Source organism: Callorhinus ursinus, unplaced genomic scaffold (assembly GCF_003265705.2).
Source record: "Callorhinus ursinus isolate GAN/ISIS: 27379988/994484 unplaced genomic scaffold, GSC_fseal_2.0 scaffold12, whole genome shotgun sequence".
Classification (NCBI taxonomy): Eukaryota; Metazoa; Chordata; class Mammalia; order Carnivora; family Otariidae; genus Callorhinus; species Callorhinus ursinus.
In genome coordinates, this window is record NW_027397074.1 from 21368054 (window position 1) to 21390771 (window position 22718).

The 22718-nt window shown below is 38.2% G+C and overlaps 2 protein-coding genes across 3 annotated transcripts in view; both read left to right on the forward strand.

Annotated features, from left to right (window-relative positions):
- Window positions 1-10510, forward strand: part of GNGT1 (G protein subunit gamma transducin 1) — a 311312-nt gene extending 300802 nt beyond the window's left edge. For both annotated transcript variants that reach the window (XM_073898832.1, XM_073898831.1), the window contains exons 3-4: window positions 4418-4625; window positions 9979-10510. In XM_073898832.1, the coding sequence (XP_073754933.1) occupies window positions 4418-4546 (129 nt within the window). In that variant the 3' untranslated portion in view covers window positions 4547-4625; window positions 9979-10510. The remainder of the gene's footprint in view (window positions 1-4417; window positions 4626-9978) is intronic.
- A 191-nt stretch (window positions 10511-10701) lies between these two features.
- GNG11 (G protein subunit gamma 11) lies at window positions 10702-15107 on the forward strand. Its single transcript, XM_025872900.2, has 2 exons — window positions 10702-11172; window positions 14680-15107. The coding sequence occupies exons 1-2, from the start codon at window positions 11077-11079 to the stop codon at window positions 14803-14805; spliced, it is 222 nt and encodes a 73-aa protein (XP_025728685.1). The 5' UTR covers window positions 10702-11076; the 3' UTR covers window positions 14806-15107.
- The last annotated feature ends 7611 nt before the right edge of the window (window positions 15108-22718 follow it).

Genomic DNA, 22718 nt, shown 5'->3' on the forward strand with positions numbered 1-22718 from the left:
TACCAGGTTGGTCAGGAACTGTTGCAGGGGAGCAGAATGTGCCACCCCAAACAAAATATACCTCCTTGACATAGGTATTATTTTAGGCTGGTTATTTTATTTTTTTTTAAGATTTTATTTATTTATTTGAGAGAGAGAGACATAGCTAGAGAGGGAACTTAATTAGGGGGAGTGGGAGAGGGAGAAGCAGGCTTCCCGCTGAGCAGGGAGCCCGATGCGGGGCTCGATCCCAGGACCCTGGGATCACGACCTGAGCCGAAGGCAGACGCCCAACGACTGAGCCACCCAGGCACCACTAGGCTGGTTATTTTTAAGAAACAGCAGATAGTGGAGAATATCTGGAAACCAAGTAAAAGTTGCCCTTTTATAAGAGATATTTACAGTTATAAGAGGAGACACATTTATAAATGTGTCTCCCTCTCTATACCAGGAAGAGAAGGATAACTCTAAAACCCTTATTAGTAGAGAAGGCAAGGACTTAAATGCGCTTGATTTAAGGGGGCTTTTGAGCTTTTAAGACTGCTTTTCTTGAAAACCTCCCATAACTGGCCTTTCCTCCCCCACCCCCCAACATCTTTTGTCTTCAGCTGGAGCTGGTATTTAAGGGGGTGTCTTGGGCCATTTCAGGGAGTTACTTGGTTTTCCTGGGTCTCTCCCATGTATAAAGGAGGTGTACGTGCTATTAAATTTCTGTGTGTTTTTCTCCTGTTAATCTGCCTTTTTTATTAACAGGGGTGTCTCAACCAAGAACCTAAAAGAGTAGAGGGAAAATGATTTGTCCGTCCCCACAGCATTCACTGGAAAGGCTCAATGTAGTTAAAAATGAATTGTTCAGGCAAAAATTCATCAGAGATTAAGAAAATTAATAATCATAATTATCTCTTGATTTAGACTCTAAATCAAAGGTTTGGCAAACTATTCTCCATGGCCCAAATCCAGCCCTTAGCCTTTTTTTTTTTTTTTTTATGACCCCTAAACTAAAAATGTTTTTCCATTTTCAAAGAGTTGTTTTAAAAAAGAAAGAGAGAGAGAAAGGAAATGAAGAATATGAGACAGAGACTGTATTTTAGCTAAGCAGTAAAATGAAGCAATGTGTATAGGCATTTTGCTTTTGCTTTTCTAAATTGATAAGCTTCTCTTTATTTAATGCAATACTTTGATGTTTAAATACTTTTAGCCAAGACCTCATTTCCTCCAGCACTGTCATGGCTAGTAATGAATGAGTACATTCTATTCCTTCTTTGCAAACAAAAATGAGTTCAAGCACAAGAATTCACTCATTCCTCCTAAAAACATCGAACAGATTTGGAAATGGTTACCAAGAGTTCTCTGTCATTAAAAGGAGAGGAATGGCAAAGGAATAAAACTTTCCTCCAAACAAACAGTAACTGAAGCTTGGAAAAGGTAGATATGTATTTTAGATCTCTTCATTTTAGGAAAGTAAGTAGAACAAAAACTCCTCCACGAGTGTTAAGAGTATATTTTATATTTTTTCCAAAACTCATTTTATCAAGCCAAAGCAGAAAAGGAGTTTGTATCTTCAAGACTCTTATTGCTGGGGCACCTGGGTGGCTCAGGTGTTAAGCGTCTGCCTTCAGCTCAGGTCATGATCCCAGGGTCCTGGAATCGAGCCCTGCATCAGGCTCCCTGCTCTGTGGGGAGTCTGCTTCTCCCTCTCCCACTCCCGCTGCTTGTGTTCCCTCTCTTGCTGTATCTCTCTCTGTCAAATAAATAAATAAAATCTTAAAAAAAAAAGACTCTTATTCCCAATAAAAAATTGGAATTTTGGCTTCTTTTACATTTATAATTGTCTCAAACTTCCCTGGTGCCCTTTCCATACAGGCAAAACATATTTTGCTGTAAAAATGAAATTAAATATAAAAACAGCACAAAAAGCTTGGAACATATAACAAAACGGTTAAAATCTTTATAATTTGGGAAAAATAAACTTTTGGGGTAAATAAAGTTATTTTTTCTTCTTGACTTGAAGCATCCAAACGCTGTTTCATTATTTATTTACTTAGGATGTTTTGTTTTGAAGGCAGTTTGATTGTATTCATGTTTATTATTCATTTGTGGCACGCTCACCTGGGAGTTTTTATTTGGGGCAAACATCACATACATCACCATCTGTCAGGTTTGGGGATTTCTTTTCCCTGCTACTCAGAATCTCCTTGTTTTTGGAAGTCAAACTAATTTAATACCAGACTGCCAAAACTATACACCGCGCGCATGCGCGCGCACACACACACACGAAAATTTTAGGTCCTGAACCTATAGTTCTGACACAGGATGGCATAGCGTCCTTATAGAATGGTGGATAGACACTGGAACCCTAACCCTGGTTCAGATTCTGGCTCCACAACTTTCTCCCTGTGGAACACTCAGCTGAGATATCTTCTGTAAAATGGGAATAGTAACAACATCTAATTCAGCGGGCAGCTGGGAGGCATAAAAGGGGTAATATATCCAAAGCTCTGAGAACAAATACCTAGGACATAGCAAGTGCTTTCTACTATGTTTATTATAATATAATTATAATAAAATTAAATAATTATATAAATATAAATATAATTATTTTATTTTAAATTATTATTTGATGTCTGTGAATCAGACTGGTTCATAATATGCTTCAACCTATTTCGCTATCAAGGCACTACTATTGTCAGAAGACACAACTCTTTGCAGCCAGTTTTTTAAAGCTGACCGATTTGCAGTGACTGAATGTCAAGGCAATAGGCAATGACTAAAGATAATCTTCGTAGTAACGGCCAAAAATAGCCGCCATTTGACTGAGCATTCGTTGTATGCTTGGCACTTAATGCAACCATCGTTCCTCTTCCTTTTCATAGATAACGTAACTAAACCTTAGGTGAACTCTCTGAACTAACAATAAATACAGTAGGGAAGTGGGTAGAGCCAAAATTCAAAACTGGGGTGGCCTGAATCCAGGGTCCATGCTCTCCACCATGCCATTTAATCCTATATTAAACTATATATACTTAAAATAAGCCTCACTGAAGTAATTTTTGAACACACACACTCACATAGGATTTTAGGTAATTTATTGCTCCTTATAGCCTCAGAACCTAGATAGACGTTGTCAAAACCAACCCTTCACGGACTCTAGAATTTAGGACAGCAGTTAAATAGTAACCCATTTCTGATACCCAGTTGGGGCCAAAATAGCTGGTGTTTGGAGGAGTGGGGAAAAAAGTGAACCTAAATCTTAATTTTGAATTTTGAAAAGGGAAAAATGTCAATCTAAATTACTCCATGTTTCAGAATTGTGTATAAACTACGAGTATCATCATATGAAGGAGCCACCTGACCAATGCCTTGCCCCAGTTCGAAATGATGTTTCCTGTTATGTAGATAATGAATTTGCAGAGTTATAAAGTAATCTTAAGTCTTATGTTTAATGTTGCTGGAAATTTGCATACAAAAATGATATAAATATTGTATTTAAAAAACACAGTAAATTCGTTAGATAGCTAATGGAATGGCCACCTACTGGACTGCCAGAAATGAAGTAGTTTTATGTTAATGTCATGAATAGTAGATTAAGTGAAAAGGAAACAAGTTGAACGTTAAAAGAAATGAATAATTTGAGCTTGTGTGTATATGCACGTGTATACACACACGTTTATCTTTATATATGTTATAGAACATTGACTCATTCTAAAAGGTGTGTTAAGTGGTACATGGACCATTTAAGCTCTGGCTGAGTCCATTAAAATACTAAAGCCTGATTTTTCATGAAGTCATTACTATAATGGTGCAGATTAGTGAAGAGCAAGCTCATAAACAAAAATAATGATTTAGTTCAACAAATACTTGTTTACTGAGCACCAACTAAATGCAGTCTCTGTTCTAGATGCCTGGGATACATGTGAACAAGTCAGCCAAAGGCCCTTGGCCCGTTGGAGCTCACCTTCTAGTGCACTGTCATGATCAATCATTGTCAATGAGTTTAAAATAAAATTATATGTGATACTTCTGAGAATTCGGGAGTGGTGATAAGCCTGGAATTTAAAAATTATTCATTCCCTTCCACCTTTACAGGTCACATTTCTGGAATGAGGAAAAAGATTTAATCAATGTTTACTCTGGTGACACTGTTGACCTCTGTGGCCAGCTATTTTCTGATCCCTGTTCTGATCTCCCTTAGAGAAACTAGAGGCAGTGTCTCCTGAGAACCCTTAGCTGGAGTGTGGCCAGATAGTTCTCCTTTGCCTGAAGATATCCAGGAAGACAGGAAAAAGAGCAGCTATTTCTTCTTCTCTTCTAGAAAAGAGATATGCACTGGTGGAAAGCAGAACCACATTAAAAAGAACACAGAAATTATAATACATTCTTGGATTCTGCAGTATTCTGTATTAACCAAATGTGTCCTTTCTTTCTCCTTTCCTTTAAGGTCTCCAAATGTTGTGAAGAAGTAAGGGATTATGTGGAAGAAAGATCTGGGGAAGATCCACTAGTAAAGGGTATCCCAGAGGACAAAAATCCCTTCAAGGAGCTCAAAGGAGGCTGTGTGATTTCATAAGAAAAAAAATGCCATGGAATAGCTTGAGCTTTAATGACAGTACTAATTTTTGGTCATCTATAACAATACTATTACGCATGTACGTAACCTTTTGATTTATAAATATAAACTTTTAATAAAAGTTGGGATGTGATAATGCATAACTCTATATTTTTCTTAAAGTATTTAGCACAGGGTTTAGCACATAAGTGACAATAAATATTGATTGACCCCTTTCTTTAACAATGACTACTAGGGGGCGGCTGGATGGCTCAGTCAGTTAAGCGTCTGACTCTTGATTTTGGCTCAGGTTGTGATCTCAGGGTCGTGAGATTGAGCCCCGCATTGGGCTCCATTCTGGGCATGAAACCTGCTTGGGATTCTCTCTCTCCTTCTCCCCCTTCCCATTCACACTCTCTCTCAAAAAAAACCAAAAAACACTACTATGTTTTATGAACGAGTCTGTATTATTCTGGTTGCTAGCATATAATGTTTTATGTTTCTTAACTTCTCTTTCAACACTACTAATATTCCAGTAAGAAATTTCATGGTTAGCCTTATATTTTTTCCAACCTTTCTCTTCCTTTATAGAATAAGGAACTCTATTCTTTTGATTCATGGAAGTCCTATCATGACAGGATGTGCGCTCTGAAGATTTTCATTGTGGATGTTTTGTTTTCTGTTTCCCTTGCTCTCTCAACCCCCAGTCAGCAGTGATGGTTTTAACATAACCTCTTCCTACATTCTTACCATTTTTACTTGTTACCGATGATATACTTTTTACCGGAATACCAATTGGATTAAGAGGCAGTCTGTGGTCATGGAGCACAGTGGATTTAACCAGCACCAGACGAAAGGTTATAAGAAGCCAGGGAGTTCTGGCTCTGGCATGTTAGCGCCTAACTGACTCTGGATAAATTACTTACTCTTTGTAAAATCTCAGTTTTTTCTCCTGTAGGATAGGAATAATAATGGTCCTATCCCCTTTTTCATGGGGAGTTATATACACTAGGGTGATTATGGTACTTTGCATACTGCCTGGCACATAGTAACAACACCCAGTAAGTGTTAACTAGTATTGTTACTGAGAAAGAAACTGGACAAATATCCAGAACCCTTTGAAATCCATGCTATTCCATCCCATCCCTAAGAAGACTCTCACTAGTACAGTCCTTTTTCCTGTAGCAGTGTAAGAACAAGATGATAGAAAAATAGCTATCTTGTGCATCATCTTACTAATCAGTTTCCTCCTAGCATCTTACTGAGTTGACATAAACCAAATTTCAGTACCTTTGTGCTAATGACTAAGAGATCCTTTGCCTCTGATTCTGTAACAAATGATGAGTGCTGATTACCATTACTTGAAAACTGTTTTTGTTCTTGGAACTTGGAAACTGTTTTTGTTGTTAGTGTTTCCTTTTTGCTGTCTCACAATTACACTGCTATTTTTGGATATGTCAGTGATCAGAATACAAGGAAATGCTAATTGATTGTCATCCTTTTTAAAAACAAGAAGTGTCTATTATTTGGTCTGGAAGGGAATCTCACGGAGGTCCCAAGTTTAGCTCCTGGCACAGTCCTTTCCACTCTGACCGTAGTAAATGCTCAACAAAGATCTACTGACCCTCGATCAACCCTTTCATTTTGAAATGGAGGAAATCCAGGTTTAGAAAAATGAGTTGGCAGGTTTCTCAGGTCCCGACTCTGGATCTCTGGCTGAATGGTTAACACCACACTCTACCACATATCAGATATGCTTTGGGTATTAAGAGATTCCAGGATAAACTATTGGAGTTTATCTTTCCTCAGGAGACACTCTTTTCCCCTGTTTAAAATTACAAAACTCCTCCCCAACAACCCCCTCAGCATTTCGTATCTCCCTGTTCCACTCTCTTGTCTTCCATAGCCCCCATCACCATCTAGCGTACTATACACTTCACTTGTTTATTTGTTTAATGGTGGTCTGTCTCAAGGGTATTTCTGTGTGCAGTTTAGTGTTTATTATGTACTCCTTTTATCTTTTTTCCCCTGATTAAAAAAATATTAGAGTCTTGGCTATGGCATTTAGTAATATGTATGGCCTTAACCAACATCTCTAGCTTTTATCTAACGCTGGAAATAGATTTGGGAGGCAGATGATTCTAAGTTAAAACCCTGGCTTGTCCACTTTCTACTTCAACTCTTTGAACAGCAGGTTTGTTTGTTTGTTTGTTTGTTTCCACATATAAAATGGGAGAATAGAACGGATTCTTATATGAAAATTTAAAAATCAGAACAGATATAGATAAAAACCTAATAAATGTCCTCTCTTATAATAAGACCTGGAAACTTCCTGTAGTCAACAAACTTAAGTATTTAAATAATCCCTGACATGACACCCCATTTCCCCACCTTCTGCAGTTTCGTCAGACTGATCTCTCCACCTGAAATATCCCTCCACTCTAACTCATTTCAGCCTTTTGAAATCCTACTCCTCCTCTGAGGCTCACTATCAACTATCTCCTCTGTCCCTCACTCCATCCCAAGAGTATTCTATAAATCTTTTAACTCATTTAACATTGCTTTGCTTTCTTTTATTATAGTCTGTATGGTTGTCTTACTTTCAATTCTGTATTGTAAATTTCCCAAGCCAGAAGCTCTGTTCATCTTTGAAACTGCCATACCAACTCATAAATTGTCTCGACAATTGAATTGCCTTAATAAAGTGTTCAGTTAAAAGCAGGAAAGGATAGTACTTTTTATTTTGGAGAATTCAGAATTCTTATTAGCTTAACTAAGGAATAAATCAACAGGAGGGTAACATTCCTGTTGCTTAAAAATACAGACTGTCTGCAGGAGTTGGAATAAGATAAAAATCATAGAAAGGAAGTATAAAGAAAAATGGTCTAGGAAGAAGGATGTTAGATCATGATTACCCCACAGGCTACACAGCTACAAACAGTGAGTGATTTTTTTTTTTTTTTCCCAGAAGTTATTTCAGGGCCACAGATTACTAGGTTAAAAGGAATGAGGGAAAGGGAAACAAAAAAACAAAACTACAGGGAAACAAAAAATACTCTAGGCATAGCCTTAACCTTTGGCTCGTCCACAAAACTTCCCGGTACCAGTAATGAGAATGGGTTAAGCATCTACACTTACTGTAATATATCATTTGAGATACTTGCACCTTGAGGGTATTTTGTACACATGGATGAGTTTAAGTCTTAGCAAGAATAAAAAAACTTACACTACTATTTTAATTTGAATTGATTTGATTTTAGCCAAATTTCAAAACAAGGCTAGTATCAAACTTCCTGAATTCCTAAAAGAATGTATTAACATGAGGAAAAGAGTAAACTGAGTAACAAGAATGACCAATTACAATGGAAATTAAGGTCTTGTAAAAGCAGAATTGATAAATCATTTTGATATGAATTATAAGTAGCTGTTAAGATGATCAGAGCATCAGACATAGGTCATCCTGTAACTTCACATATCTCTATCTAGAAAAGGAAGCGTATGCACAGAGTTACATGAAATGGGTGAGTTTATGAAATGTTCCATGTGATTTTTATAATAAATTGAACTAAAAGAAAGTGAACTGAGTTCATCAAAGATGTGTTAAATATGTTCCTTAGAAACCATCATTTTAATGGCCTAAACAGTCACCATTAACTTTATAAATTCTAGAAGAGCAGAATTTGGGAAATAACCTAGTTTATTTCCACCAACAAAACAAAGGCAGAGAATATCTATGGCTTGCAAAAAATCACAAGATAAAGTAAAACCAGAACGTGGTCTTTTTGAGTTCAACCTAGCATTAAATCAACTCCAATATAACTGCTCTCGATATTTCCTTATACAGTTTCTTTTACATGGACTTTTTAACAATGTACTTAATACATAAGAAAAATAGCCAAAGAATTGTTTTTCCTTTTTTTTTTTTTTTTTTGCATGTCAAGGTAAATATTTCATAGTCTTTGCTCTTTTATACTTTAAAAGTAGAAATAACCACACGGTTTTCTTAAGCAGATTTCTTTAAAACATTTGTCAAAAGACAGTGGGCTAATAAAAGTTATTTTCTGATTATACTTTTTCATTGCAGAATGGTTTGTACACACACTATTTTGTAAAACAAGTTTTATTGAAGGTAATATGTAAAGTATAAGTAAAAAGCTAACATGACATTTGGATGTAACTGATATGGATTTTAAACTTTGTTTATCCAAAAAGTTTTGTTAATAGAACATTTCTGTGAAAATACACAAGAAATTATTTACCATGGTTGCTCTCTTCGAGGTAAATTCCATGCTTAGGGATGGGGGCTACATGCTCTTCTAAAAAGAAAAGTGTTTTCATCATTTTACCATTTAAAACCAAACAACAACAACAAGACATTTTTCAGAATGAGGATTTCAGCATTTCCCAATTCACTTTAATCAGTTTACTTAATATGGTATCAGCACCGTGCATTATTTTGTAAGAGTAAAAACTAAAAAACAAAACAAAACCAAAAAAAAAACTAATATGTATTTCATCTCCAATTTAAGTCTCATAATACTGGGGAAGAAGTTAAATAACCACTATGGATTTATAACTATTTATCCCTGCATGCAACCAGATGATTTCATACAGAAGAAATTTCCAGGCCAAAATAATTCTATTTTTATGATTTGGAACAGACATACATTAAGTTACTTAACCAGCTTATTTAATTTGGGCACTGAACTTACTTAATTTGGGCCATGTTAACTACATTCACTAACTTACTTATTTTTAACCAACCTTTTAAATTTGAGCAATGGGGAATCAAAAAATATGAATTGCTTTTGGAGACAGATGTGAGTTTTTTGTCTTGGCTCACCGCATACTAACAGGGGAAAACTCTGGCAGCTGATTTAACTTCTTTGAGCCTGGGAGATCCTGGAATGTGTAGTATTTCAAATACAGAAAAAAAACCTCCTAAACAGTTTTCTTTGTGAAAGCGATTTGTCAGATGTGGATGCATAAACGTAATTAGAAACAAAACATACCTTAGCTAGTTCGCCATTCCCCTGCCCCATCACCCCATCTATTTTATATATTAGAAAACCAAAATCCCAGAAAAAACTTCCAGTGATAGCCAGTGGTAGAGCTGGGACTGGACCCAGAGTACTCACAACGTAGCTCATTGTTCTTCTCCTTCCAATATATTTATTGAGGATAAGTGGGTGGAACCTAGAGAGAAATTAGGAACCAACAAAAACCTGTGCTTACAAAATAGGGAGTGGCTTGGGGTGTCTAAGTTCAGGTACCCTGAAATCCACAGTTCAGGCCACCACCCTTAACTTAAATTTGAATCTGTAGGCAGGAGGTCATCTCCAAAGAGAGAAATATCTGACTGCTTGGGAAGGTTTCTAACATCCATGAGCTATTTTTCTTCTAGTCTATTAAGGATCAGTAGTTTATAGTCAAAGGGAAACTTTATATTGCAGGTAGACGTGTCACATCCTACACTTTTCCTGGCTTTACAAAATGGCAGCAAGATGAATCCTGCTTTCCAGATAGTGGAGAAACCAATGCTGAGTGAATCCAGGAGAAACCAATGCCTACATCCAGGGAGTTGCGGGGGGCCAGGAATTCATAACCCTTGGTGTCAACAGTCACCCAAACCTTGGTTGATGGGGAATGGAGAAACACTTTCTGGTAAGAACTTTTAAGATTCCTGCTTCTGTCTTCTCTAGTATCATCCGTGCATCCTCCAGATCATTACAAAACATTCCCCTGAAGAAAGAATGAGAACTCTGGTGTGGAGGATGCAGTTTGTTCATGTCAGAAAATGGCCCTGCAAATTGTACAGAATAGTCACATCCCGATGTCCCCCTTGATCCCCAAATGTGTCAAGATGTTTCGGGCATTTAACAGACTGGATGGGCATACATCAACAGACGTGGTGGGTGTCTCTGAGATTACAGCTCTGTTTCATTTTCCTCTTGGGCCTTTTCTTAAGCATTCACATTTCCCACAATCCGTATGTAACCGGGGAAAAGTAACATGCTGTATATTTTTGAAACTTGGAGAGGTGAAGGGCCTTTATTTCCTGCCGGGTAGTGTCCTCCTTTTCTTCACAAACAAAACCCGGATGTGACTTGGGAACGGGAGAAAAAAAGGAACAAAAAGTAAAACTTCAGTTGTTTCTCCAGGAAAGTGGGCTAGCACAACCCCAACTGTCGGGCCCGCAGCCCTGGCGGGTCCCCCGCGGGCGTGGCCGGCTCGGGACCCGGCAGGGGGCCAGCGTCCCGCCCGGAGCTCGGGCAGCGCCCAGCTTCTCAGGCTCCCTCTCGACTCACCCCTCCCCGGCTTGCTGGGGCAGGCCTCCCGCGGTCGTGCAGGCCGGAGAAAGAGCCTAGGACGCGGGGCAGGGCCGGCGTGAGGGGACGCCCGGCAGGCAGCCGAGCTCTCGGGGCCCTGGGGAGCGCGGCGGGGAGGCGGTCCCGTCCAGCGCCGGCGGGCGGGCGGGGTGCGCCCTGGTGTGCCGCACTCCCAGCCTGTCCACTTCCAGAGCTGTCCCCGGGCCCGGTTCTGGGGCGAAAATGCCGGCCCTTCACATAGAAGATTTGCCAGAAAAGGAAAAGCTGAAGATGGAAGTTGAGCAACTTCGCAAAGAAGTGAAGTTGCAGAGGCAACAGGTAAATTGGCTGTGCCGGAATAGTTCCTTCTCTGAAATGAACCAAGGGCAGTTTTTCCTGGTTTGTTACAGTAAAACAGGACAGCGTTTCTGGGCTTTGTTTTTTTGTTTTTTGTTCCCCACCCCCCCAGCTCCTCTTGAAGTAGGGCTTTGGTGGTACCTGGGAACTGCCAGTTGATGTGGGGACTTCTTAGGAGGTAAAGGAGAGAAAGGGTCCGCTGAGTAATTTAAAGCCAAATGTCAGACCACCCGAGCCTAGGATTGGGGAAATGGACAAAAAATTCTGCCTGCTGTTATTTGGTTTTAAAAACTCAAATTGTAGGCAAAAGGGAGATGGCTATTTAGTTCCTTGATCTTTTTCATTATGGGACAGAATGGTATTTTAGTGTTTTTTAATGACTATTTAATTCATCACAATTTAGGTAATTTGAATCACATAATTTTGAATTTCACCAGGCCTCTCCAGAGGTACTCAATGAACAGCTCACTGGGGCTTGGGAACAAAACATTACAATTTCTATTTTTATTTATTTGTAACTCTCATCCCTTTATACTTTCCACTTTGTTTTATAAGTATGCGCAGTTAACTAATACAGTAGTATCTGCACATATTTGTAAATAATTATACTGAGGTGCATATGAAAATTCTTTTTAGCGATCATGATTAAAAATTTTAGAGACCACTGAAGTGGATTACAAATTCAGTGAGAACATAAGTCTCGGTGTTCAGAAGTCTCCACTGAAATGTGTTGGAGATTTTGTACTTTTGATTACTTACTGGTAACTTGAGCATGCATTTCTTCCTTTTTTCCTCAGTCAGGCAACCTATGGTCCGGGAATAGGTTTTTTGGATAGATGTTTTTTAAAGGAAATTATCTAGTCCTTTTTCCACAGCAAGAAAAATATAAACTAATTTCATTTCTCTATGGTTTAATACTATAAAAAATTTTTAAAAAATAAAAGAAAAACAATGGCAATTAAACAGGTATGGCAAATAAGCTCCTTTACTTTCCTGCCCTAGTTATGGCAAATCTATCCATGACAGAGTCGTGTTACTCAGGATGAACATTTTGAATGATACTTGGAAGATGCAGGTGTTTTTGAGTTTTACTCAAAAACGTGTGAAGACACGTTTCTTTTTCTGAAATTTAATCTTTCACTTCCAAATCCCTATTCTTCCTAGACTTTGGAGTGCGAAATTGTTTCTATCCATGTTGGAAGTTTTTATAGCTTTAAAAATACTGCTGTGTTTAAAGGAATAAACAAAGCTGTGGGACCCAAAGAATAGGGTAGTTTCTTGAAACCTTAAGGGACCCATTTTGTGGATGGCAACGTGCAGTCTGGGTTGGCCACTTAGATTTTTTTCATGCAATACGTCTTAGAGGTTACATATTAAACAGAGTTGCATAGACTGAAGTATAGCACTGTTGGAATATCCTAGTACCAGAGTGTGCAGAACTTACAGGAGAAAAAAGTGACAAGTGTCTTCTAGGTATTTTAAGCTTCATATTAGAAATTGGGCAGGCGCCTGGATGCAGCTGACCCTGTGGGAATTGAAGGTATCATTCAGGAGCCATTCCTCCCTGCCGACTCCCCACCTGCACTCCTTAGGACACACCCTGCCCCCTGCTCGATCAGTTTTCCAACTCCAAGTGTATGCCAAAGGGAGAGAAAACTTCAGAGATAGCCTTAGGGGATACAAGGAGAGGCATCGAAAATCCTAATAATAATATTCAAACATATGTTATCACACACTTCGATTTCTAGAGTTTTAGTGCTCTACAACCATTATGGCTCTTAGAGATCATTCAGTGCTCTCACTTATAAGGATAAAAAACTTGAATCCCGAGGAGGCTAAGTACCTCCTTATTTAAGACCTCAGAGATAATGATAAGGGCGTGTACTAAAACACATGTGTTCTGATGCCCAGTTCGTTATTCTGCCAATAAATTGCTCATGCCTGAGCTGTGTGCTCTGCTCAGGCCAAGGACACAGAATCCACAGGCTGAATTCTGGCTCTGGCTAATTGTTGTTCAAACATATCTTCTTGATCATGGAAGGACATGCTCAGAGGAGTAACTGTTCACTTTTGGAGGTTACAGATCTCTTTGGAAACCTAATGAAGAAGCCTCTATGAGAACAGATAACAATTTGGGGGAACTCTGATCTTATCCACACATACCTCTGAGGAGACAGACCCCAGGTTATGGTTACTTGCATCTGTACTTCTGAAAATTCACATAAAATGCATGCATTATAAATGTCAGCAACAAATAAAGAGCAATTGTTACCCAAGAGAATGGCACTTGAAAAGATTTTTATTTCACCACATTTTAAGTCATATAACTCCATCACCTAGTTCTAAATTTTAGAACAGCGGTCTTCACATTGTGTGCAAAAAAGTATGTGGGGTATGGGAGTAAAATATTAAAATTTCTACTTTAAATCTCATTTTTGACAGTTTCCAGCTTATGTTTTATAATTACACATTCAGTATAACACAGTAGCATCTGTACTTATTTATAAGTAAATAATTACATATTATTACATAGTTACATACATTTTGGGATACATATGCAAACACGTGTTTGTGATCACCATTAAAACAATTTGAAGATTACTAATCTAGATTACAAATTCAATGGGAACAGTTTCCCAGAGTTAAGGGGTCTCTATTAGTTTGTTGGAGCTTCTGTAATTTTTACTTCTAACTTCTTCTTAGCAATAGGCCTTCATTAAGGCACTAATCCTTTTTTTTTTCCTTTTTTATTCCTTTTTCTTTTTTAAATTCACTCTTGCAATCTGTCTCTGAAGGATAGAGTTTTGGAAAAAAACCTACTCAATCCTTTCTCCATTGCAGAAAAAGTTTCAACTAATTATATAAACAAGAATCTCGGATAAACCTAATAAACCTCAGATAAATCTTTTGTTATGATCATTGCCCTCAAGCAATGGGAAGGAATTCCGATTAGAGACACAAATGGTATGATTGGGCAACCTCAACCTCCCCAGCATCAGACATTCTCCAATGTTTCTATCATTTTGTAAAATTGCAGAACATGGCACACACCCGTAATAAGTGAGAATTTTGGCAGGACACAGCCCAAAACATTTGGGGATTATCTCTTACTGCACCTGTTCATTAGCATGGGAAATTGAAAATGTGGTATGTTTTAGTTCATAAAATATTATGAATACATCGTAATTGTATTTTAGCAGGGGAAAGAAATCATATGAGGCACAGTGGATGGAAATTGCTGGGAATGGTCTATTTAATACAATGACTTTCAAGCTTTCTGACCCTCACCTTAGTGAGAAATATATTTTAACGTAGATTGTGTCATTCATATATAGCGTATATATTATACATGCTTTGCGCCACTATTTTTATACTATTTCATTTTTTTAAATGCCTAGCTGTACTCAATTATACTGATTTCACTAACGGGTGGGTAATGAAGTGTAGACAATCCTGATCTAATTCATTCTTTTTTTTTTTTTCCTTAAGGTGTCTAAATGTTCTGAAGAAATAAAGAACTACATTGAAGAACGTTCTGGAGAGGATCCTCTGGTGAAAGGAATTCCAGAAGACAAGAATCCTTTTAAAGAGAAAGGCAGCTGTATTATTTCATAAATAGCTCTGGAGAGAAATTTCATCCTCAGTAGAAGAACTAGTTTGTTTTGGTTTTCTGAAATAAAACCGAAATTCCTTTCAAAGAAGGAAAACAAAATTTAAGGACTTTCTTAAACACTTATACTGATATGGTTATGTATAAAAGCTGTGTGCTTCTCATCTTTGCTCACTATACTCCCTTGTTAAGAGGGCAGAGAGTATCAAATGGACAATTATGGAAATAAGGACATTACTTGTGCATGACTCACTTCTTTCAGTATATTGCTTGATGCCTTAAATAAAGTTTTATCTCTGGAAAATGAGTGTTGGCAATTTTAAAAGGTGCTTTTTTTTTTTTGGCGTTCACTTTTATATTTTTCCCCCATAACCTTTCACGTGTTTGGGACATGTATCAAAGGATTAGGGGATTTGATAGATAAGTTCTCTAATCCGGCTCTCTACTTCAAATCTCACTTGGTTTACAATGCTGAGTTCTGACTTCTGGAATGTTTCTGATCTAATTTTATCTATTAGGAAACCCAGTGAGTAGAATTCCTAACACTGACGGAGTGTCCGAGTCAGGAACCACGTTAGCACTTGAACACTGGCATTACCACTCACCATACAGATCTTGGTCAAAGTGTTGCTGCCATAGTGCTGTTGGGGAAGGGCCATGTTTGGGGCCCGGGAGAAGCCCCCAGGAGGTCAGCCCTGGCATGTCCACCCTCAGGGAGCTGCATCTCCCACAGGATCTGCCCATCTTGGGCACAGTGACCCTCCTCTCTGTGGCACTGGCAGAGACACTTGGCTCTGACCTCCTCCTACCAGCCTTGTCCAGCAAGCCCAGGCCCACCATACCGCCTTTCCTTCTCCTCCAAAGGGACCAGTTAATCTTTTGTCCATTTGTAAAATTAGCTTGTTTTATTCTTCCCCTCATTGATTTGTAGGCATTCTTCATATATTTTAGCCACTGTCAGTGATAGGTGTCGCCAATACCTTCTCCAGTCCGTGGCTTAATGTTTCATGGCAGGATGGTAGCTGCCACGGCTTTAGCCCCTGGGTGCAACGCGCCAAGGTACATGGCCCATTTGAGTTCTTTATGAGGGCAGCTGCAGCAGCGGCCTCAAAGAAAGCAACCTTTCGTCTTCTCTTGAAGCATTCCCCCCCCCGCCCCCCGCCTCTGTCTTTTGAATGGCAGTTGTTCAACGTTTGAGCCAAAAGAAAGACAAGCAAAACCCAGGTAAGTTCCAGTTCTAATGGGCTTAGTCACTGACGCGCCCTGCAATTTTAAATGTGACACCAGAAGCCCATGTTTGTCCTTGACTAGGTTTTTTTCTCCTGCTTAGACCCAAAAGTGTGACTTATAAAGCCAGAGAGGTGCCCGTGACTTCTAGCAGCTTCCTAACGCATATCAGCCTCCTTGCTCTGAAATTGCTTTCCTTTTCCCTCTCTGAGGGAACAGGATGCCCCAAGCTTTTGAAAGAGCAGGTTACAGCGAACCAAGAGCGGGGACTATTTCCTTCAGTTTCCTGCCGTTTTCCAAGCGTTGACGTCCATTGGGATTACTGAGAGCCCAAGGATAATTTTAGCCCAAAGCATGCTCTACTCCAAGGTGAGATTTAAGAAGAGTAAAGGCATAATTTTTCCAACTGCCATAGAACAATTTGTATTGGGATGTGTTGCTACTATTAGTCATTTCACATTTAAGGTGGCCTGAGATTTTAATACTTTCGGGCTTGTAAAGTTTGACTTTAATGCACTGTTTCATGTCTCTCGAGTCATGGAGTTTTCTTGTGTTGCATGAGGAAGCAAGCATCTATTCTTATTCTTGTTGAGGCAGATCAGATCACCTGCTTTCTTCATGGAGGGCCAAGTCAATGCATTTATCCCATAACTTGTTCAGACTTATGGCTTAGAAGGCTGTGCCCTCAGTTTCTATTAGCCACATTCAGCTGTCTGTTCATATACACCTCCAAGTCCTAGCCTTTGCTTTTCATGTATTTTCAGTCACATGACAACTTAGCCCACTTCTGCTTTTTCCTTAATAAATTCCCAATCTTGTAGACGTTTCTACTAAATCTAATTCTGTTCTTTTTTTTTTCTTACTGTTTCATCATAGTAATTTGGCAAATATGCAGAAGTATAATAAAATCCTCTTGATTTTCAAGTGTTCAACTGCTAAAAACTTATTAGCTTACATTAGGAAGGAAATGAAAAATATGGTAACTATATATTTGGGTGTATTATGAAAGTAACCTTTAGTAAGTGGGAATTTGTTAAGTAGAATTTAAATCATGTGTTCAGTTTCTTCCAAGTATATAGTTGTGTTAATCATTTGGTATCTGATTAAATAGTTGCTATGCTTTGTGCATTGAGACTCCGGCTCTATGAACTCATTAAATTAGCAAAATTGGCTTTCCTATTTCTATTCCTATTTAAAAATAAAAAATAGAACAAGTTTTATATTACTATGTTTAGGCTTTGGAGAGTAAGTATATTTTGGTATTAATGTCCTATGAATCAGAAATAAGTCTGTATAGTCAACATGATCTGATTAATAGTATATTTGGATCTATTCAGCTCATCCCACCAAGTAAGACAGAAATATTAAGTCAGTAATAGTTATAGTCCACCCTTATCCCCTCTAACTGAGTCTTAGATGGATGATAAGCAATGAAAAATAAGCCCCTATTTCTAGTATTACAGTCTAGGAGAATAGGGACTAATCAGAAGATATCTTTGATTTAATAAAGGAGTAGAATGGTCAGAGAAGGAAAGCGCCGTGGGATCTCTCCTATTAGAATAAACCCTGATACCCTACTTGGTATGTCCACTGTCCTAACCAGGGAAGTCCAGGGCATCAGCAACACCTTTTCCACTTGGGCTACCTTCAGTCTGAGGGGATGAATCCACAGACCATTAAAAACCATCCACTGGCACTAGGAAAATGTAGAGACACATTGATGCCATTTCTTCCTTTTTCTTTTGGTTCACACACACATTAAATGATGGCCTTTTTTTTTTAACTGGATATTAAAGAGTACATCATTGAACATGAAAATGGGCAGGGAGGATTAAAATAGGTGGATTATAAATTTCAGAAATTGACCTCAAAGTTAATGTGCAAAAGTTACACTTAAAATGAAAGGAAGAAAAATAAAATGAAGGGAAAACGTCCTTGTAAAATTAACAGTCATGAAAAACAATTCACATTGGCATATATAAAAATGTATGCATTTATTTATTCAGAACCAAAAATATTTGGAGATCTATGTACTAGGCATTGGTTTGGGCCCAAGGGATATAGTGGTGAATTAGACCAAGTCCTTAACATCATGAAATTTACAGAAATTATAATAAATCAGATGTAGGTGGAAATTACAGAGTATATTATAACGTATAGGTTAGCATAAATAGGAAAGTGGTTTTTCTACTTTTTAATGATAATGCTAATGATGGCATCATGATGATGTTGATGATGGTGATAGCTTACACATATGAAATGCTTAGTATTCGTTGGGCACTGGAATAAGCCTTTTTACACAGATTATGTCTTTTAATTCTCACAAGTACCTTATATGTCGGGTAAATAATTTATACAAAGTCATATAACTACTTAACTGGCAACACAGAGACTGTGCCCTAAACAATACGCAGTACTATGTCTCTCATAGAAGCCAATATATATGCAGAGTGAAAGGAACTATTAGCTCAATAATTTTCTGAAGTGGTTTTTGGCACACATACAGCCAGCTACTATAGTCTCAGAAACGTTTAGCCCTTGTGTATGACAGCATTTTATAGTAGCTTATTTCAGTTGTTTCTACTGGTGGGTTGGTTGGTTAGTTGGTTGGTTGGTTCTGTAATCACAGCCTAATATAAAATTTTAACCTATACCAAGGGGGTGAATTTTGCTTTCTTAGTAAAAATCCTATCACAACCTGAATTTTTGTAACAGTGATAACCTCTAATTATATACCAAATAGCACTTGCTCATTTGCTGAATAATATAATATCTCAGTTTAGTACCAGAATTGGGTCTGATAGAAGCTACATGAATTACGGTAGAGTGCCTAGAAGAAATAAATCAGACTCTGTAAGGACTCTCTTTACCAAAATTATTAACTTGCAGTTAGCCCTAGAGAATTCCGTATAGGTACCAAAGAATCTTCTCTAAGAAGTGATTGAACTCATTCTCTGTAAAAACTTGTATGTTTTCCTTAATAAAGTTAGCCATTGGCTTTAGCTCACATCATCCCAGCCTCTTCTGACAGCCGGCCTGAGACGCAATGTGAATGACCTACTTCCCAGAGTTGTCTGGGAATTATTGAGCCTGATTCTCTAGGCTGTGAGTACAGCTCTTTAAATCTATAAAAGGTCCTCATGTTTTGGCATTGATCAGTAAATACTTCCAAATCCCTTTTGGAAGTAATCAGATTAAATGTAAATATATAAAAAATACATTTATTCTGCAGAATTAGTGCATTCATTCAAACTTTCACAGCTCTGTTTGGTGTAGCATAGGGAAGGAAAGAAAGGGAGTTGGTCTCACCTTATTGAGTGTTTTGAAATAGTATTGAAACTTGTATGTGTCTCAACCTAAAAAGGAAAAATGAAGAGGAGAAGAGAGAAACACTTAAACTTGTATTAAATCATTTGAAAACATAATCTAAAAACTCTGATAAATATTAACATAGTTCACTGATTACTTAAGAACAGTTCAAAGGCCATTGTTGCTAAATGGTTCATCTTTATAAATGAAGTTGTAACTGGTTAGCAAAGAACACCACAATATGGACTTGGGTGCTCTTTAACTGCTAGTACCGAGACTTGCCTTTTTTTCTTTTTTGGTTTTAATTCGTCTTTGAAAGATCGCATGCAATTGGATTTTTGGCTGATTCTTATTTACACACATTAATATAAAAGCAGATATAAGGTAGAATAAATTAATATTTATTAACATTTGGATTTTTCAATTTGGGGCAGGGAATAATTTAGACATTTAAAAACAATTTGTTTTAATTTGATTTAACAAATGGATTAAGGCCCTGTAAACATGACACTCTTGGACAAGTTCAGCCAATATTTTTCTTGCATTCTAGGAACTGGCAGTCGAAACAAATGGTAGTGACATTTATCAAGTCCAATTAATTAAATCAATTTATGTACAAAATGTAAGTGGATTAAGTGCTTGAGAAAAAGGGGATAATAAGTGAATGATTAGTAGCGTAAGACCAGGACATTTTCTACCCTTTGAGGGAACATTTCATGGAAGGAGACACAATCGCTTAAATGAAGGAAAAGAATTTGTAAAGTATGAAACTAATAGGAAGAAATTTCACTTATTGAGTGCAGCTTAGCAGACTAAGAAAGCATTTGCCAAATGTATAGAACAAGAGCAGAAGGAACCTATAGCTAACTGGATACAGTGTCTTTGGTTAAAAAAAAAAAAGTCTTTGAAATGCTTTTTTCAGTTATGGTGGTAAACAAATTACACCAAATTCAATGATTTAAAACAATACATTTATTATTGCTTATGAGTCGGTATACCAGTCAGTGCATCTGGGCCTCACTCTGTTGATCGTGGCTGGTTTCATTGACCAATGTGCAGTCAGCAGCTGCATCAGCTGGGGGCCAACTGGTTAGCTGGTTGTTGGCTAGGGCAAAGTTGGTGACTGGGTTATATACTTGCTTGGGCTTGTTCTCATAGCATGGCAGAGTTCTAAGAAGAGTAGAAGTGTAAAAGGTGTCTTAAGGTCTAGAAAAAGAGCTAGCACATCATCACTTCCACTGCATTCAGTTGTGCAAAGGAAGACACAAGGCCAACCCAGGTGCAAAGACCAGGAGAACAGATGGCCCCTCTTGAGTGCAGGAGTGGCAAAAGCATACGGCAAAAGCATAGATCCAAGGAAGGGTAAAAAGCTAGGGACGGTTTACAATCTATCCATCACGTTGGGTGAAGATCTTGGCTCTAACCTTGGGCGGCGGGAAGCCAATAGGACCAACCTAGGGCTACGTGGGCAAAGATGTTTGGTTAGGATAAAACCCAGAAGGTTCTGATGATAAGGGCAAAATGTGGGGATGGTCAGGGCACACACTTAGTAATTCAAAATGTTGGGAGGGGATGGGTTAGAAATCTGCTGTGAGAGGAGAAACATCCCGATGAGTGTGAGACATGACCAATCCTCACAGCCACTGTGACAAATCCAAATTAAGTGTAGGAGAAAATGAGCAGCCTCTCAAAAGGCAATTTTACGAACTCAACTTATAAAAACATCAGTTTCTAGGAAGCAGAAGACTGCAGGTTACTGATTATGCCCTTTTCCTCTTACGTTACAGAATAGAAAAGAGTTGTGCACCTTGATGACCCCTTCAGGCAGAGGGACTCATTTTCAATAAAGCCAACCTCCAAGAAGTCACAAGATTTGTTCCCAGCACTGGCCAGCCAATCTGGTGAGGGTAAGGGCTATAATAAGCCAATCCTGCCAATATTTCAGAAACTGATGATAATGTGCCACTCCTAGCTCACCCTCTGGCAGCCTGCATTTCTCTCTAGTCTTTTCCGAATATTCAAACTTAGATGGCTGCAATGAGAGCGATGTCCAGAGAATTCAGTTTGCTGTTCAATTTACAGTTCACCTCCCAAATTTGTTCTTGTCATAATTCTTCTGAACACTCCGCTTGAATCTGGACTTGAGAGGGACTTCTATTGATATTTCTTTGGGTATTTGTCTGTGTTGGACTTTTTTTTTTTTGCATAAGACTTCTCTTAGTAAAGTTGAACTCCTTTTCTTTAATCCTGATCAGTGTTTTCTGAGGCTTCTGCTTTCTTTTATTATGCCAGAAGTTTCTCACATAATTCCTCATACTTTGCTGTAGTTGAAAGAGTGCAGTTTATCGGGAAGGGAAGGAGTTTGCAAATACTTTTTGATTAATGAGTAACACAATCACAAGTTTGAGGGTACACAAATCATGAGCTTAAAGTATTAGACAGTCTTGGTGCATCCACTGCCTGGAAATAAGTGTTTCTTTTATCCTTTTTAGAAGGACATTTCCTAAAGCAATGCTAGAGACTCTCCTTCACAAAATTTATTTGGGTACCTGTGATCTAAACTTTGTGTCATCATCATGCATTTGTATAAACTAAAGCTGGGCATAAGGGTTATGCCCTTATGGGGCATAAGGTTATGCATTTGTCATATATGAGAAGGGCTATAAGGCAATATTATACGTGTATTTTCCTGAGGTCATAAGTCATATTGGTACTCTAGAGCAGAAGGTTGTCAAACTTTTTCTCTCAAGGGCCAGACAGTAACTATTTTAGCCTTTGCAAGGCATACTATCTCTGTGGCAACCACTCCAACATGGAGGCAGCCACACATGATAAAGTAGATAACTAAATGGGTGTGGCTGTGTTCCAATAAAACCGTCTTTATACAAACAGGCAGCAGGCTGGATCTGGCCCACAGGGTCCTGGTCTAGATCAGTGTTTCATTTAGTGATCAATTTAGTGGAATGTTACCAATAATTTAATAAAATAAAATAAAATATCAGGATACATTCCATATTGTAAAAGGGTATTTATCTTTTAAAACATGGGTGTTCAAGTCAACCTGTAAAAATTCATCTCTTTTTGTAGGTTCCAGTTGATGAAAGTCCGAAAACTGTTAGTCCAGAGTGTTAGAGCTGAAAGTTCAGCTTTTATAGTATATAGTAAAGACTTTAAACTTGCCCAAAGAGAGGCCTGGCTTTTCCCTACCTGCCCCCCCCACCCCGCCCCCCAACCCCAGGAGCTGATCTCTAAGCCCTTTGAATGCCCTGTCTGATAAGAGTGTCTTTGTTTACCTGGGGACTTTGGGCCATGCCAGGAAGAATAACAATGTGACTTATGGTGAGTCTTTGAACCTTGCGGTATCAGCTTGATCTCTGGAGAG

What these genes read in the sequence shown, in the direction of transcription:
- GNG11 (XM_025872900.2), top strand. Translation starts at nt 11,077, where the DNA reads ATGCCGGCCCTTCACATAGAAGATTTGCCAGAAAAGGAAAAGCTGAAG. An exon ending in TGAAGTTGCAGAGGCAACAG is followed by an intron (nt 11,173 to 14,679) that starts GTAAATTGGCTG and finishes TTTTTCCTTAAG; the next exon opens with GTGTCTAAATGTTCTGAAGA.